Source organism: Dioscorea cayenensis, chromosome 10 (genome assembly GCF_009730915.1).
Source record: "Dioscorea cayenensis subsp. rotundata cultivar TDr96_F1 chromosome 10, TDr96_F1_v2_PseudoChromosome.rev07_lg8_w22 25.fasta, whole genome shotgun sequence".
NCBI classification, from domain to species: domain Eukaryota; kingdom Viridiplantae; phylum Streptophyta; class Magnoliopsida; order Dioscoreales; family Dioscoreaceae; genus Dioscorea; species Dioscorea cayenensis.
This window is the reverse complement of record NC_052480.1, coordinates 1,408,293-1,426,220: the sequence shown is the minus strand read 5'-3', so window position 1 is coordinate 1,426,220 and position 17,928 is coordinate 1,408,293. Positions and strand designations below refer to the sequence as shown.

Genomic DNA, 17,928 nt, shown 5'->3' with positions numbered 1-17,928 from the left:
AACATATTTTTAATATTATTGGTAGAATTATCTCATGTTTTGTATTGAGTAAATAACAGAGTTTAACACTGATTTCTACTATAACAATGATAGAAGTGTCGAAAATTTGAATCATAGATAATAATATATTTTTGGACTGTAAATAATGATTGTGTGCGAGTGATTCTTGTACTCATATGTGGACCGATCCCGTTCCTACTTTGTCTAAGCCCGTACACATTCTTATTTTTCTTAACGGTGTGTTATTGTTCATCTTAGCCCAAAAAAAAAAAAAAACACTGATTTCTATTATGTAAGTTCAAGAGTGTTTTACATGAATGGCCATAATTAATCAAATCATGAACAAAAGATGAAATAAGGATCAAAATAGAAAACAAAATAAAATGATCACCTGCAGACAAGCATGAGCAAAAAATGTTCAAATTTTCTAATCATTAGTCAACCATGCATTTGGATTCTTCTTTAACAGTAACAGTTGGAAAACAGAGATGGAAGACTTTCCATTTGTCACACCACTTCATTTGCCTTCAATCTCGCAGAGACTTACTACATAAAATGATATCATCTTTCTCTTTATAAAGACCAGCCAAGAAGTTAAAATATAGACAAGATATTCAGAAATGGAGATAGATGACTCCTTCAAGAGACCAGGTTCTGTACCATTCAAGTGGGAGATAAGGCCAGGGATAGCCAAACCTGATCACAAAATCAGTACTCCACCAATGCTGTCGAAGCTCAGACTTCCACCGTCCCGAATTCCAGCTCTATCTGAAGGTTCAATTATGCGTAGCAGCTCTCCATCTCCGTCTCCATCCAAACGGCATAATCTATTCACTCTTTCTCCACCACCTTCTGAGTCGAAACGGCATAATCTATTCGCTTTTTCTCCACCACCTTCTGTGTCGAAACGGCACGATCTATTTGCTTTTTCTCCACCACCTTCTGCATTCCCTGTTTCACCGTCGAAGTCTCTGTCCAAACAGCGTAATCTAGTTGCTTCTTCTTCACCACAGTCTGCGTCCAAATGGCATGGTAATAACCGAGCAGAGAGATCATCTAAGGTAATTGCCACCACTTCAGCAACTGTCTCACAAGGTTGTTTTGCTATGCCACCCCTACGACGCAAGGATGACAAGAAATTGTTTTCTGGAGTTGGGATGGTTGCTTTGTCGAACTCATCAGTATCATCTCCATCATCATTTGAGCGAATGCTCATAACAGCTGAGGCGGAGCTTGCAGCAAGTGGGCTTTTATAGAGAATCTTGTCTTAAACCTGCAGCAAGTAGGAAAACTAAATCTTGTAATCATGAATATCCATAATACATTGGCAAGAGAGCAAAACTTGAAATTTGATAATTAATACCTTCAAATCATCCTTCTTTTCTGCTTCTTAAGCTGTAGGCTTCATGGTAAGTCGATAACATTTGCAATAAAGAACTCTTCACAACCTTATTTGTCTCACCCACATCCTCTCTAACATGTACAAAAGTTCGGTTCAGATATCCGCACACCATTAGCAAATAAATTAATCCCGTCTTTTACCCTTTTTCCTTTCTTATTTTTGCTGGTTTTTGGAAATACCGGTGGACAATTCACTCCACGCTTACTTCTTCAGAAAGTACAAACCATCCTTCATCTCTAACTTTTCTTCAGATACTAGTCCAGATAAAAAACTCTGCAGTTGTTGGAGAGATTTGTCATAAGCAGGTTCAGCCACACAAAACATCTGCAGGAGGGGGAGTAAGAGTAAGTAAGAGCCAGGTCTCTTGTTGGAAGAACATTATAGCAGAAATTAGCTAAATTCTGTTTGGAAAATTCATTATTAAAACATGGACCTTCAAAGTGTTATGTATCCGATCTAGTGCCATGCTGCCAAAGTTTGTAAGCATCCCGATGATGAATTTCTGTGACAAAACGATATGATACAAATTTCAGATGAAAGAGATTAACTAAAGGTAAAGGGTCATGCCACTAAAGAAGGTGATGGAATTAACAACAGATGAAAAGAAATGGCCAGTGATGCTCAAACCTCATATATAGTCATTTCCTTCTGCAATTGCTCCTCAACAGAGGCCACAGAATTGTCACCTTCCTCATCAGCCATTGATAATTCTTCAGAGTTACCATTAGTTATACCATTTCTGTTTGCATCTATCATGCCATCAGCAATAGTAAAGACATGGTCATTACTTGCAGTTCCTACAGATTCTGCAAGGATTCCCTGAGTGAACATATCCAAAGGACATAAACAACAATAAGCAGTAGATCACTGAAAATATACAGCAATGATGCATTAAATAGTAATCAAGGAAACTCCAACAGGAATTTAATGACAAAATGATTCAAAAGAAGAATGAAATCTTCACCAAAAACCATTTATATTTTGTAATAGAGAATGCATAAGAAGCGCTAAAATTCAAATTCTGTGTATCACAAAAATGGGTATGAACTTGATTTGTCATCTTAGTATTCACTATTTATATATAGAAGCTCAATATAACTTTTATTACATAAAGCAACAGACTGCAAATGTTCAATTGTAGTCACATTAGAATTTTCTTACACTGACTACAAAGTAGAGCACATAGGGCTACATAAATTTCGTGTAGCATAATCAGATAAACCAGAATGGTCCCTTGGCAGGATCAAGCAGTTAGCATGCTTTTAAAATCTACTTTTTTAAAAAAATATATATATAAAGGAAAGAAAGGCAAGGAGAAAATCCAACAAAGAAAAACACAAAGAGCAATAGTATCTGCTTTAATTTCAAGTCACGTAATCTTATTTTGATGTTGATTGAATGGCATACCTTACCAACCCAAAAGCTTATTCTTCTGTTGAGCGTTTCCACTGGTATCCCAATAGCTGCTGCAAGATTCTTAGAAGTCCAACTTACAGAAACAAAAGAATAATTAGCAAAAGGCCAGGAGGGAATAAATCAAATGAAAAGAAGTAAACTATTTTACCTTGTCTGGTCCTGAAATTTTGTTATAATTACTGCATGAATTGGAGCCACAGTAAACTGCATATTTTGATCTTCAAACTGGAGTTCAAGCTGAAATTGAAAATCATAATGAAAACTAGTAAATAGATTGAACCTTACCAACATATGGCAGGAATCCAATTCTTTCAACAAAGACATTTGCCATATGATTAGGAAACCAAATGATATTTAACAAATTATCAACAATGAGAACTTACAAGGACCTGCAACCTATTATGTAAATAATAATAATAATAATAATAATAATAATAAACTTAAGAAGGTCCAAAATTCTTACCTTTACTGCTCCAAGATTTTTCTTCCACAACAGCTTGCGAGGTGTTTTGATATCATGAAACCTCTTTGCATAATCAGAAAGAAGTTGGTCAATGGAAGTGGGAATGTTAAGAGACTCCGCCTGCACTTCCACAAGATCAATCTTATCAATGAAACCATAATGGTCAAAGAACAAATTTTTTTAGAAACAAAATCACAAACATTATTTTCTTAGTATTCAGCACAATAATAAAAGACCAGCGACCAAAAACTAATAAAGCTTCATATAAAACAGTATGACTTTATGTCACTAGAGGCAATATCGTTTAGGAACTAATTCAGGTATGCAAATTTTATTCCCGGTTGTTGACAAGCAGTGGACAAATGTGCAGACTTCATTTCATGTTTCATCATGTCATTTCTTTTTTGGCTTCATCAATAGTTTTTATATTGGAGTATTTAAATTATTTAATGCTACTGTCCTATGTTTTCAGTAAGACTACAAACCTGGATTGGCGGCCAAAAATTTGTAGATATAATGGTGGCATCAAGAAGGTTCAAAGACACATCATTTTCTCCTTGCTCTGCACATATGACAAATAACAACCAAAAATAGCCTTGTTTTTTAAAGATCAATAAAAATGACAGTGGAAGAAAATATTTAGCTAGTCTCAAAGTACCAGTTTGGGATGTTTGCGGTATAGATGCTTTAATATTAGCATTAGTCCTCTTTGAATCAATCAAATCATTGAGCATAATTTCACACTTTTGCATGCTGCTCTCTCCAAAGTGTATCTGATGATACAAGACCATAAGTTAGATAGGATTTGATCAGGAAGTCAACTACAAAAAGAATAAATTAAACTAGAATCAAACAACAAAACACATCCCTATTTACTTTTAATATTTCGGAACATAAATAGCATATGGACAAGTGTCAATGGAAGACATATCACAAACCTTCAGGAGCTCTAAGGTCCGTATCTCAGAGTCAAAATCATAATCTAGTTTATTCAGGAGCTTCTCAGCTAACATAACTCGGTACTCATTCACCAGCTGATCTTTTGAACCAATTAAGCTGACTATCATTGCAAGTATGTCAATCTTCCTCCTATTATTGCTACCCTTTGTTGGGTCCACCTCAGCCGGATCAGGCTCCCAACTGAAAGAAGTATGGAAAATGATAATCAGAAGCTGCTGCTAATATGCCAGACAATGGCAGGGCATAAGATCCGCAAAAAATCCATTCAATGGGGCACAATGTTCCTTTACACAAGACTTTATTATCAAGAATATATACCATTCAGCATTGATCCATGCTTGTTTATCATCAGAGTTGATGTTATCATCATTATCTGCACCCTCTTGGTTTTCCACATCCCTGTTCAACTCCTCAAGAAGACTATCACCTGAATTTCCAGATCCACTAGGATTCCCATCAGTTAGCATGGTTACTATGCATTTTATAGTATCTTTCCTTCCCTTCAAATAATCCCGTATTGGCTCACCAACTGTTTCAAGAAATACACCAGTTGGGTCTATGGTTCTGAGTGCCTTAATAGTAGATACGTATTGGTGCAGTATGTCATTGGTTGAGGCACCAGCAGTAAGCAATCGATAACGCAAAGAAGAAATAAATGAATCAACAAGCTTGGAATGTTGCCCTGTGTACTCAAGGCATTGCTTTAAGTCTTCAATTGCAGGAGAGCTGCAAAAACTTTCAATAAGATCACCAAATCCGAGATGCAGTGAATAATAAGATAATTATTAATTGCAACGAAAACATGTCATCATACTGAAGAAATAATCATACAAGTTATCTTGGCATAAGTGGTTACTTAAAATCTCACAGCACAAATGCATGCAACAATCACATTGATATGAACCTCGGAAATCAAATACCGCATGAAGTAAACCTACTCAATAGATAGAAGCCAAAGCATTAGACAACATATAACCATAAAAAAGCAGACTTCTATGTTTAACAAAACATGGGAAAAAAGAAAAAAGAAACAAAACCTGTCAGGATAGTCCACAATAATTTCAAATAGTTTTCCTATCCTCAAGTCCTGCAATGTTTCATAAGCAAAGTACTCAAGGCGTAACTTCCATCTGACAAGCAATTCAGAAGGCATGTTGACACCTGGGAAAGAAGACACTGGTGAAGCCAGAGGAGATTTAAGACCTGATGAACCATTATCATAGTCCACTGAGTCACCCAAGTATAATTGGAGAGCGTGTAAGAACTGGAGAGGCACAGCCTGAACATAGGTTGAACAAAACATAGTAGTCATTTAAAATATGCTGAAAGAATAACATCCCAACACACAAGTTACACATTATCTTTGAATACAAACTTCAGATGTCAGTCATGGATTACAGCTATTGCAGAAATTCAGAAAAAGAAATTGTGTCTGGACTATGAAAGATTGCTTAGTAAAGAATAAATGCAACTACAGCATTGAAAGCCAATGGACACCTTTGTACACTTACACATTAACAAATAAGAGTGTAAACTTGGCAAAAACTAAGTGCATTAGGATGGTTGGAGGTCAATAAGTACAGTAAACTGACTGTTTTTCTATTCAAATTGTTTGAATCACAGCTCAAGTTTGTTTACTTTACTGCTGCAAGGAATGATCCTATCATCACAAAGTCCAAGTACTGTGGTCATAGCAGCATCTTTGCATAGATGCTTGGGAAACATGTGCCCTAATAGAATTTGGCAGACTAACAGTATTAAAAAGAATACATGAATCCAGGCTGTTGAGCGAGATTATGGAACATGTTAAATATATTGTATTGGTTGAAAAGCAAAAGAATACCTGAATCCACTCCTTAATGGATTCCAGAACAGGATTTCTGTACTCATCACCAGCTAAGTCATTCACTTGACTCTGCTATAGAAAATAAGAATATGTAAGGATAAAATGACAAGACACTAAATACAGCATGTCCATTATAGAATAATACAATAAAGTGACTAAGACTCTCCTGAATAACAAAGATATAACATCAAATCCATTAGGAAAACATACTGACCTTCAAGAGCACAAAGATTGCTGAGGCATAAGCATCTTCACTCATAGACATAAACCCAAGACTTCTAAGATCACGAACAACCTTACCAATATCTTTCACCAATTTGTGGTCCTTTGATATATTTTTCTTAGAATAATTGTCATCTATATCCATTTCACTTTGACTTTCACACACATCATCACTAACTCCAGCTATCACAGTACTTAGTTCTTCTAACTTTTTCTTGAAATACATTCGAAGTATCTCTATGTCAAAAGAGAAAAGATAAACTTATAAGTAAACTGTAAAGGCCCAAAAGAAACAAACACATACACACGCATGAAACCAGGTGAGACTACCTGTAAATTAGCATTACATCAGAACACAACAAATAACATCTAAGCAAAATGAATAAAAGTTAAGAACTCTTGCACATGAAAGATCACTCACATACCAGAAATACAGCATTATAGCTCCCTGGATACTGATTTGGGTGGCATAAAATTTTAAAGAACATGGCATCCTAGTGGTATTATACACTACGAAACAATTGAGCCACAAAATGGAAACAGTGGAAAAAGTGCATGTTGATAATATGAACCACAAAAAAAAAAAAGGGGAATGTTAAATATTAACACAATGAATATTACTTATGCCTCTCTGCCAATCATGCAAAACATGGTTCTGCATCTAGTATGAGTGCCTGATGAGGAAAAACAAGAAGAAGGACATTAAACAGAACAGATATAAAGCAATTGAGAATACAAGACATGTTGAAAACATGACATTGTAGAATGTCACAAGAAGCATAGGCAGTGTAAGTTGAATATGATATAAATATACTAGAAATTATACACAACAAGATAATCCATGCCAAAGAAATGGAAAACAACAGGAAGAGAAACATATACCGGGAAAATATGAAGGAAGTGTTGCTAGAAGGACTGCAGATACCATCAATTGGTATCTACACATAAGATTGGATTCACAAAGGTTCAAATCTCCTGTTTCCAATGACAAATTCTCCTCATATGACTGAAAAGAATGAACCAGGATCAAAAGACACTTTTCTTGATAACATTTTTCTAAGCATATCTCTTCCAATGCTTTGATCAATACTGTCTGAGGCCAATCTTCTTTAATCTGCAATGTATTTGATTATTGATAAGTGACTATGAGTATAAAGAGCTCTTTTGGCTTCAAGTATGCAGATAAACTAGGGAAATAATATGAACTTGCATCTCAATAAATCAAACACAGGACGATTCAAATATTATAGAGCAGAGTTCTCTTATAGAATTGAAAAATAATGCAATCGAATAAAAAGCAAAGAACAACGAATACCAGAATCCAAGTTAACATACATGAACATTAGGCATCTCTGATGTCGAGGAACTATGAAATGCCTCAAAATGCTGCCAAAACATCAATACAGCATTTGTCTTGAATGTCTCCTGCAACAAAAATATTGACATGTAAATTCAGACGTCCAGATGACAAAGTGAAAGACTCCATCCCACTGACTTCAAAGTCAAAGTAAGGTCAAAATGAATCTGTAAAACTTACCTATGCCTTAAAAAACAGAAGAACAAGAACAAGAAGAAATATCTCGATATAATCAAAATCTCAAACATATGCCAAATGAGGCCCAAGTCCCAACGACAAATAGAGAGGATTTATAAAAAGCATTCATCTTAAGGGATTAAAAAAAGAAGAAATCCTTCTTCAGAAATGTAAGATGTTCATATTCAGCTAATTTCAGCTAACAAGCAAACTCAAAAAATTTGAAAGAAAAAAAAAACGAAGAGGCAACTGAAATAATCACTACCACACACTCTAATGACCAAACTCATTAAACAAAATCATGTCTTTTATCCGCATTTAAGAATGGGTAACCAAATCATATCGAAAAAAGTGAGAGAGAACAATATCAAACCTCTAGGGCTTGGAGGAAATGATCCTCAACAAGTGAGCGGAGGCCGTGCTTGCAGAGCGAGGCGACGAGAGGGGCGAGCTTGGAACCGGCGGAGAGGTCACCATTACCTCTAATAATGGCATCAGTGCATACGCAGAAGCCGGCCCAGCTGTTAAGGATTTCGTCGATCTCGTCGCTTCCAAGGGAATCAAGGGCATAGAGATCGAACGCCATTGAGCCACTGGGGGAGAGATCGAGAGAGAAACAGGCGAGAAGGAGACCTAGATCCTCTCCCTTCGGCGAAGGTATGCGAGAGTGGCGCGGCGGCGAACGGGGGGCTTTGCTGCGATGTTGCTTTGATTGCTTGAAAAAAATTTGGCGCTTTTCTCCAAATCGCGGGATGGAAATAGCGTGAAAACACGAGGGTTTTCGGATTCGGGCACGGGTATCTTTTGATGATTGTTTAAGATCCGATAATACTATCGGATCCTAAAAAATATTATTATTAATTTTGTTATTAATGTATAAATTTAGATTTTTTTTAAAACTTAAGAAAAAGTAATATTTAGGTGTTTTTAATGATGTTAATAAAATGGCTACCCATGAATTTCAAATCCTATCAAAGGCCCTACGTACTGTGTGATGAAAAAAACTTTTTTCTCATTCTTCGATTCGTATAAATTATATGCATACCATGTTATTGTTGTTTTTTTACAATGTGGATAAGTTAATATTAAATATTTAATCATGTTTTGAAAAATAGTCAAACTCTAACTCCCTGTATTAGAAAAATAAATTCACTAACATCTGACTATTGTGTTGGTGGTTTTATCAAAATTTTTGAGGTGACTCTAGTTTGTAACATAATATACAAATTTATTTTATTATTAAAATTTTGAATATATATAAGTATATATTTATAAATATTCATGAACTATCAAATAAATCAGAAAATGTTACGAGATTAATATTAACCGAATTTAGTATAAGATCAAGACACATAAGTGCTCTAACCATGTTTCGACTTGTGATCAATCCATAGATACCGATAGAAAATAAATATACACTCAAAACTAGTACATGTTCGAACATCATTGACTAATTCCTCATCAAATTTCAATACGAATAACAATTCAACTGATTCACTTGACTAAAATAGAACAATTACAAAAGAAAAGAGGGTATTGGCAATAAATTTAACGAAAACCTTTCTATTTTTTATTTGATTTAGAATTTGAAATTCTAAGTATTTATTATTGACGAGCCATAGTAATTGCACCTATTAAAGAAATTAAAAGAATTATCGAAATAAGTTCAAATGGAAGATAAAAATTTGTTGATAAATGAATCCCAATTTGTTGAACATTACTTATTAGGTCCTGTTCTATAATTTGGTTTGATCTCCATATTAATTTTATTTAAACAATTAAAATTATCTGTTCTGAGAAGGTGTATAATTTATCAAAAATTGTCGTATAAGAAAGAATTTTATCAAAATTCAAAAAAACAACCACCACTCACGCCCGGTGGGGATCGAACCCACAATCGCCTGATTAGAAGTCAGACGCCTTATCCATTAGGCCACGGGCGCTGAGCACTCCACTCCTAATGTTTTTGTAAATAAAGATTGTATATAATAAACATGCCTATTTCGACTCAACAAACAAGGCCAGGTACTCCGTCAAGATACCATTGACAGGCCTGTAGATTCCATTGGCACCTTCGGATATTCATAAAACAAAGAGAGTGATACATCATCACTAAATCAAAACATCAAACAAACCATGTGAATGTGTATCACTCTCTTTGGCAACCTAAGCTCATACATTGCTAAAAAATTTCCAACGAGATAGGGTTCAAGATGACAAAAGAATATAACAGCACAAACAGAAAATGCAAAAGAAATTCCAACCCACTCTGAGAAACAAATATGGTCTATCAAGTCAAAAAATTTTAAATAATAAACTTTACAAATAACATAGGTTTAAGAATATACGATGACAGAAGAACACGAAGCCTTGAATGAGGGGTTGCAGCACATAATGATTCCAAGAACATGACTCAAATTTACAAAATATTTGGGCGGAAGCGGGCATTGGAGGTATTGAGAGGTATTCAGTATTCACTATTCAGGTTTGTTACCACATTGTCTGCGAGGAGGAAAAAATATAAGGTCCTATATATTCTTAACAGTTCTTACACGTCGAACCCTGGCATGGCAAACTGTGAAGCAAAGGACTCGACTCGACTCCGAAGCTCAATCACATCCCTGTTGTTGTTAAGTCCATTAAGAAACTCCTTTTGCAATTTCCCATGCTCCCTCTGCAAGGTACTTGTGATTTGCACAGCCCTGAGGAGGAAGTCGGCTATCGATTCAAAATCTCCTTCCAAGCAGCCTCTTGTCGTCATGGCTGGAGTACCTGAAGGCAATTACAAATGAGAGCAAGATGTCAATAGGTCCTCAACAGCCGGCCAGTCGGTATCATTCACATTAGAACATAAATTCTAGCTTACCTATCCTTATTCCTCCAGGAGAGATGGCACCATTTTCACCAAATATGGGAGTTTTATTAAGAGTGATGTGGCAGGCCTCACATACCTTCTCGAAGTTCCTACCTGTTCACAATGATAATCAGTAAGAAGAATATATAAACCAATTGATCAAGTAACCCCATTGAAGCTACGAATTGGAAAATTTCATTGGAGACAAGTATCTTATGAATTGGATTGAAACGCTAGAGATTCATTGTGCATTTAACACTAAAGATTGTACAATTGCAAACTTAAAAATGCTATTCTGCCCCAAAAGCAATCCATAAGCACATTGGCTTCAAAACTTGGCAAAGTATAAAATCTTAAAACTTAATTTTCACTCTCTTGGAAGTTAAAGATCGCAACAGAGAGAAAATTAAATATTTTTAATTGAAATTAAATAAATCACAAATGGTAAAGATGCTATTATACATTTTAACAGAGCAAAGGAAAAATAAATCATCTAGGTTGACAATTATGCAATTCTTCTTGAAAATTAATATAAAAACTTAAAACTGCAAATAGAGAAACATTGGCAGAATGCAAGGCTTTTTTTTCATATGCTGAATGCTTTAAGACAAATAACTGAAAAGGCCAACAGATTTATTGCAAAATACAACATGTTGGCAAAGGCATTCCACAGTGAAACAAAAAAACATAAACAATTAAGAATGATGATTACCTGTTAATCCAAAAGTTCTGAGATCCCAAAGCAGCAAATGGTTGTCTGTACCCCCAGTGACTAACCTGCATTTTCTTCTTAGTAAAGCAGATGCTAATGCTTGAGCATTTTTCTTTACTTGTTGGATATATGCTTTGTATTCAGGCGTGGCTACTTGTTTTAAGGCTATTGCCAATGCAGCAATATGATTATTGTGAGGACCACCTTGCAGCGATGGGAAGACAGCAAAGTTAATTCTTTCCTCAAAATCATATGAATCACTTTCATCTGTTTGATATAGAGAAAATCCTCGCTTCCTAGGCTTTTTTCCTCTCTTAAAAAATATTATACCGCCCCTTGGACCCCGAAGGCTTTTGTGAGTGGTTGAAGTAACGATATCACAGTAATCAAAAGGACTAAGGCACTCCTGCAATCATTAACATCAAAATACAATAATTAAGACTGGCATACATACAGTATCAATCAACATTTTCAATGAATTGAGCAACTATACAATGAAACCACTAACAAGCAGAACTATTCTGAAAAGTGTTTCAACCTATATGGCAATAATTGTGAAAATTGAGAATCTCTACAGTTCTTGTGTTAAACAGTGACAGTTGTAACATATCTCTTTATCCTGGTCTAAGATAAAAAAAAAAATGACCAAGAATGAACAAAGCCGAGATGATAGCAAGCAAATATCACACAACAAAGAAATCCAAACACATCGAAAAGAAATGGGCTTAGAAGAATTCCATATGAATTCAGAGGCATATCATCTTAACTTCTTGTTGCTCGGCATACCAATCAAATAAATGATACCAGCCAAATATCATATACCAAAGAGTTCCAAACACAAAAAAGAAACGAGCTAACATAATAGCTACAGTTCCCTATGAATCACAAGGAGCATCACCTTACTTCCAGCCACTTAGCATATCAACCGAATAAAATTCCAGAGACAACAAAAGTCAACCTTTACACATGCTTGAACATTTATGGACAGTGTGATCGATAGTTCAATAATTCAACCAAGAACAAACTCAATAAATTCACAAACCATATAGATAAACATACACATAAGAAGAAAGCACACACCTTTGCGGCAACAAGCCCACTAATATGAGCCATGTCACACATCAACACAGCCCCACACTTATCAGCAACCTGCCGCAACCTTGCATAATCCCATTCCCTAGGATAAGAACTGCCCCCACAAATCAGTATCTTTGGATGGAAATCCACTGCCCTGTCCTCCAGCTTATCATAATCAATGTATCCTGTCATGGGGTTCACCTTATAGGACAAATTCTCAAAGAATATCGAAGCAGCAGATATCTTCTTCCCACTCGGCGTGTAGTAACCATGGCTAACATGGCCTCCAGATGGCGAATCGAGTCCCATGATTCGATCCTTGGGAAGCAACAGACCAGTGAAAACTGCAAAGTTGGCAGACGTGCACGAGTAGGGCTGCACGTTGACACCCCAGCTCTCCGAATCAAGGTCAAAAGCTGCCAAAGCACGGTCATGACATAAGCGCTCAATCTGATCAATGTATTCATTCCCACCATAGTACCTCGATCCCGGCATCCCCTCAGAGTACTTGTTCGTCAAGTGACTCCCCAAAGCATCAAGAACAGCACGGCAAACGAAGTTCTCCGAGGCGATGAGCTCGATTCCACGCACCTGCCGCTGCTTCTCCTTCTCCATGATATCAAAAACATCAGGATCGGCGACGGCCAAGGGTTGTAGCCCCCACGACCGCACAGAGGCGCGCCTCGTCTCAAGATCAGGCTCCGATTTCGCCCTCTTCGAAGGGATCAAAGTCGAAGACGAACAAGAAGATGTTGACTCCCCTCGCCGTTGCCTCTTGATACACATCGAATAACCCAATATCCTGAATTCCTCCTCCTTCTGCTCGTCCTCAGAATCATCACGCTCGTCCTCCCCAGCAGGCCCATCCCTCTGATTCTCAGACTGCTGATCAAGAAGCTGGAGAGGAACAGAGGGAGCTCTCGAACAGGGATCAACACCGGGAGAAATCGAGTCCTCGGAGGCCGGAGCACGATGAGAACTAAACCCTAGCGAGAGATTCGACTGGTGATGGCTAAGATCCATGGCGGCCGGCGATGATCAAGCGCCCAAACCCTAACAGCAGCCGCAACAACAGAAGCAACGACAACAGCGGCAGCGGCGACAGCAGTTGCAGTAAAAATAACGGATTTTGTAGGTCGAGGTGTGAACAACAACTTCCATTAATGGAGCAAACGCGAGGTTGGGAGCGAAATGGAGGAAACCCTAACCCTAACCCTAAATATGGGACGAGAAGGAGAGGGACGAATGGGAACGAAGAGCGAACAAGGGTTTTCAGAGAACGTGAGATGCACCTGGACGGGATTCCGAAATGTGGTAACCGGGGAACCGGAAGTCGCCGGTTGCATAGGTATCTATGTGGTTTTTTTATTGATAAGATGACAGCGTGTGTTGGGATCCGATGAGGGATCCCGGTTTATAGAATTCCTTGTTTGGCCATTAGTACTGTGACACGTGTGAAAAGTTTAATTGAAATTTTTAAAAAAATATTTTAAAAATAATAAAATTAATTATATACTAGTATGAATGGCCGTGCTTGTGCTACGGAATTCATCTAATAATACAAATCATTTTTTTATTGTTATATATATATATATATATGCTTAAGGATGAACGGTTCAGAACGGTTCAGATTTGTTCAGTTATTGTGTATAAATTGATTGAATGATTCGATTAAAATCATCATAATCCCATTTTTTTTATCGCTCTACTATTCATAAAGATACAGAATACTATTTATAAAATAATGTTGAACTGTTGAATCATTGAATCCAACAATTTATAGCAATATTGGTAGATGATGCATCCTCTATATATATATATATATATATATATATATATATGTATCCAATAGTAACAAAGTTCGCAAGAAGCTCCATTTTTTTTTAATGAATACATTACATTCACTATGAAGTTTTCAGTAAGTTGAACACACTGTTCATCAAACACTAAGAAAATCAACAAGAAGTGCAAGAAAGGGATGCATTGAATACAAGAAAAAAAGCCAAGTGAATTAGTTTGAGGCTTTAATAATCTCAAGATGTTTTCTCCGCCTCTCTTGCCTTCTGCTCCTCCTCTAGCTTCTTTCTTAAAGATGGCGGCGGCCTCACCACGATGCTTCTCTTCCATTTTCTATCAAGCTTTCTAGAGATTCTCTTGTTGATTCCTTCTTCAATCTCTCTTTCCCTCTTTACAGTTAGCATTCGAGCAATCTAAACACACGAAAAAGAATCAACCAATATGAGTATACGAAAATATTATGAAGACCATTAACTCTAAATCATAGAGCAATGAATATGAATAACAAACTTTCCGACTCTTGTTGCATTGATAATGTGGCTGGCACAAGTGATAGAATTTGGCATAGATATGATATTATACTTGAACACAATAGTGCTTACCAAATCCATTGTTCATATTTAACAAGGATAAACAAGTCCCTTTTTTAATGCAGTCTAATGTTTTATGCCAAGTCAAGCTTATGAATAAGAAATAAGATTCATCAAACCAATCAGCAATTCAAATGTTTTCTTGTTCTTGTAAAAACATTTGTCCTATATAACTTGGCAACATGCTTAACTGACAACACTTGAATCAGTCAGATGTTTTACTCATTATGCTTCAATGCACCGCTAACTCACCAATTCATACTTGAGAGGAGAAGATTGCCTTTGATTTAGGAAATCTATTATAAAGTTATAAACAACAAAATATAATGTGCCAAATGTCTCATATCATTGAGAAAACCTTTGACGGGACATCAAAATACTTTAGAAATTGAGAAAGTGCTTAGCCGGCAATACTCGAATAAACAAGAAATTTTACTCATTACGTGTAAGAAAGCATTGGCCAAGTCCTTTTCTTCCAGTAACCGTAAGGTTCAATAATCATCAAGCATTAACACAAACTTCTATAATACGATCTAGTTTTCATAGTTCAACAATAGAAATAACAAAGAAAGTACTCTAATTGAAGGGAAAATCCGGCAATACTTATATGCACATAAGGTGCATAATCAGCCTAGTGAACCTTTATAAAAGCATAGGAATACTTCTCTTTCTCTCTTTCCCGAAGATTACAGCAAGCTGAGTTTTTCCTATTTTAAGAAAACAAAAAAACGAATGAGACCACTCATCATTTGTGAGATAATGATCAGCTTTTCCCCAAAGTCATACTCAAATGATGCTTTCGATAAAAGACAACAATGCACAAGTGTGTGTTTGGATTGATGGATATGAGAAAGCAGGAGAAAAGGAGCATTGCCTTCTTATTCTTCTGTTTGGTTAGATAAAGAAAATAACATAGATAAAAAAATTATAAAAAATTTACTCACATTTTGTTCTTCTGAAGTTAAATTCCACCCCTTTCTATGTTTTTCTTAGATATTCTATCAATCCAAGCACACCCCAAAACATCATTTTTTTTTTAACATTTGATATTACAGAACATGAAATGCCCCTTTCTATGTTTTTCTTAGATATTCTATCAATCCAAGCACACCTCAAAACATCATTTTTTTTCGACATTTGATATTACAGAACATGAAATGCCCCTTTCTATGTTTTTCTTAGATATTCCATCAATCCAAGCACACCCCAAAACATCATTTTTTTATAACATTTGACATTGCAGAACATGAAATGCCCCTTTCTATGTTTTTATCAGATATTCTATCAATCCAAGCGCACCCCAAAACATCAATTTTTTTGCACATTTGATATTACAGAACATAAAATGCATAAATTGTTAGATATTTAATTCTGATAGAATTGAGGATTTGGGAAACTACAAATCCAATTATGTCCTAACAAGGCCATTCATTCATTCAAACAAACAAAAGATTCAATTTTGATCCATTACATATCACAAACAGAAGCTAAAAATTAGGGATTCAAACAAATTACCCGTTTCCTCATGCGACCGAACTCGCTAGACTTGAACTCATTCCGAGCTGAGCGCTGGAGACGGAGCATCAAGAGCTCACCCTTGAGATCCACGACCTCCTCATTGATCTCCTCCGTCGTCATAGCTCTAATATCCTTCAACTCCTCCTCCCTCTTCGCCATTCTCACCACCATAAGCCCACCATAAGAAGGCGTCGGAACAGCGACACTGGTCCGAAGGCGGATCCCATTAAACAAAGAAGACCTCAGAGGCGAAAACTGGAACAGATTCAAGCGAGAAGAAGAGGAAAGATGAGAATCGAAGGAAGGTAGGCGTAGAGAAGCGGAAGGCGAGGATAACCCTAGCGCCATCATCGTCTTGAAAGCTTGGAGCTTTGGGAGTGAAGAGGAGAGGATAAGAGCGGGATGAGTTGCTTGCTCTTCTGGATAATGGTATTTGGTAACTCGCGGTAACTGCACCTCTTTTCGCAACCTCTGATTTTTTTTTTTTTTAAATTTATTATTATTTTCTTTAGTATTTGTGTGTCAGTGTGTGTGTGTGCTAAACTGGTTCACATAAATTTTTTTATAAAAATAAATGGCTAATATTTTGTTTTAGAACTGGGCTGAAAATTAGTTAGTGTTTTTTAACAGTATTTAATTTATAAAATAGATAGAATTTATACTTAAAGAAAAAAGTGTTCAACCGGACCGGACATTGACCCAGAGAAAAGTAGGGGTATGGAGTCGATAGATTCAACCAGGTTGAATCGGGATCAATATTAAAAATAATATAAATTTTAGTTATATATAATTAAAAAATCAAATATTGAAAAATAAAAAAATAAAAATAAAAATATAACATTTAAAAAATTTAAAAATTTAAGTAAATATTTTGCATATATAAATATTTAAGTACATCACATTAAAAATGTGAAATACACCAAATAACATTAAAAAAAAACTAATACAAAATTAATTGAGAACCATAAAAATATTCACCAACTAAATAAACAACTTAAAAATCCATAAAAAAAATATATAGAAATCCATAAAAAAAATATAAAAATATTCCCTTTGTGCAGACCCAGATAATTAAACAAATAACCCTTAAACATTAGTATATTAAAAAACAAAATAAAATAAACATTAAAAAAATAACCCTTTTACATTATAACCCTTAAACATTAGTATATTAAAAAATAAATTAAAAATTAAAAAAAAATGATGACTTAACCGAATCATCGAATCACCGGTCCGATCAACCGGGTTGTCGGTTCAATCCGATTTTATTTAAATCCTATTTTATATATTGAACCATACCAGTTTTAAGACCGAGTCCAGGTCAACTCGGTTCGATCACCCAGTCCGGTCTGGGTTTGAAAACACTGGAAAAAACAATACAAACGTACTTATTTCTTATTTTATTATAAAACTTATTTTTTTAAAAAAAATATGTATTATTATATAGAATAAATCAATCGGTGCCTTCTTTATAAAAATATCATTGTCTGTTCGGATAGTTATATTTTGAATAGATTTCATTAAAAGATAATTCTAG

The 17,928-nt window shown here is 35.6% G+C and overlaps 4 protein-coding genes and 1 non-coding gene across 7 annotated transcripts; 1 reads left to right on the top strand and 4 right to left on the bottom strand.

Moving 5' to 3' along the window:
• The first annotated feature begins 410 nt into the window (after positions 1 to 410).
• Positions 411 to 1,272, top strand: LOC120270555. Its single transcript, XM_039277595.1, has one exon. The coding sequence runs from the start codon at positions 621 to 623 to the stop codon at positions 1,254 to 1,256; it is 636 nt and encodes a 211-aa protein (XP_039133529.1). The 5' UTR covers positions 411 to 620; the 3' UTR covers positions 1,257 to 1,272.
• On the bottom strand, positions 1,135 to 8,526 carry LOC120270549 (anaphase-promoting complex subunit 2). Of its 3 annotated transcripts, none has more exons than XM_039277585.1 (17): positions 8,217 to 8,526; positions 7,645 to 7,734; positions 7,192 to 7,423; positions 6,302 to 6,546; positions 6,085 to 6,156; positions 5,279 to 5,520; positions 4,560 to 4,967; positions 4,220 to 4,421; positions 3,940 to 4,054; positions 3,767 to 3,843; positions 3,282 to 3,401; positions 2,967 to 3,055; positions 2,810 to 2,891; positions 2,030 to 2,221; positions 1,836 to 1,904; positions 1,364 to 1,726; positions 1,135 to 1,273 (listed from the first exon to the last, which is right to left on the bottom strand). In XM_039277585.1, the coding sequence occupies exons 1-16, from the start codon at positions 8,427 to 8,429 to the stop codon at positions 1,604 to 1,606; spliced, it is 2,571 nt and encodes an 856-aa protein (XP_039133519.1). In that variant the 5' UTR covers positions 8,430 to 8,526; the 3' UTR covers positions 1,135 to 1,273; positions 1,364 to 1,603. The 3 variants fall into 3 exon arrangements, with proteins under 3 accessions (XP_039133519.1, XP_039133520.1, XP_039133521.1); XM_039277586.1 differs by having other exon boundaries at positions 1,202 to 1,291; XM_039277587.1 differs by lacking the exons at positions 1,135 to 1,273; positions 1,364 to 1,726; positions 1,836 to 1,904 and having other exon boundaries at positions 2,049 to 2,221; positions 2,815 to 2,891.
• A 1,187-nt stretch (positions 8,527 to 9,713) lies between these two features.
• On the bottom strand, positions 9,714 to 9,786 carry TRNAR-UCU. The gene has a single exon. It is a non-coding gene; the product is annotated as a tRNA-Arg (tRNA).
• A 327-nt stretch (positions 9,787 to 10,113) lies between these two features.
• LOC120270551 (serine hydroxymethyltransferase 7) lies at positions 10,114 to 13,769 on the bottom strand. Its single transcript, XM_039277588.1, has 4 exons — positions 12,490 to 13,769; positions 11,410 to 11,815; positions 10,710 to 10,811; positions 10,114 to 10,615 (listed from the first exon to the last, which is right to left on the bottom strand). The coding sequence occupies exons 1-4, from the start codon at positions 13,507 to 13,509 to the stop codon at positions 10,392 to 10,394; spliced, it is 1,752 nt and encodes a 583-aa protein (XP_039133522.1). The 5' UTR covers positions 13,510 to 13,769; the 3' UTR covers positions 10,114 to 10,391.
• A 709-nt stretch (positions 13,770 to 14,478) lies between these two features.
• On the bottom strand, positions 14,479 to 16,823 carry LOC120270557 (50S ribosomal protein L29, chloroplastic). The gene is made up of 2 exons (XM_039277596.1): positions 16,389 to 16,823; positions 14,479 to 14,696 (listed from the first exon to the last, which is right to left on the bottom strand). The coding sequence occupies exons 1-2, from the start codon at positions 16,740 to 16,742 to the stop codon at positions 14,520 to 14,522; spliced, it is 531 nt and encodes a 176-aa protein (XP_039133530.1). The 5' UTR covers positions 16,743 to 16,823; the 3' UTR covers positions 14,479 to 14,519.
• Between the last annotated feature and the right edge of the window lie 1,105 nt (positions 16,824 to 17,928).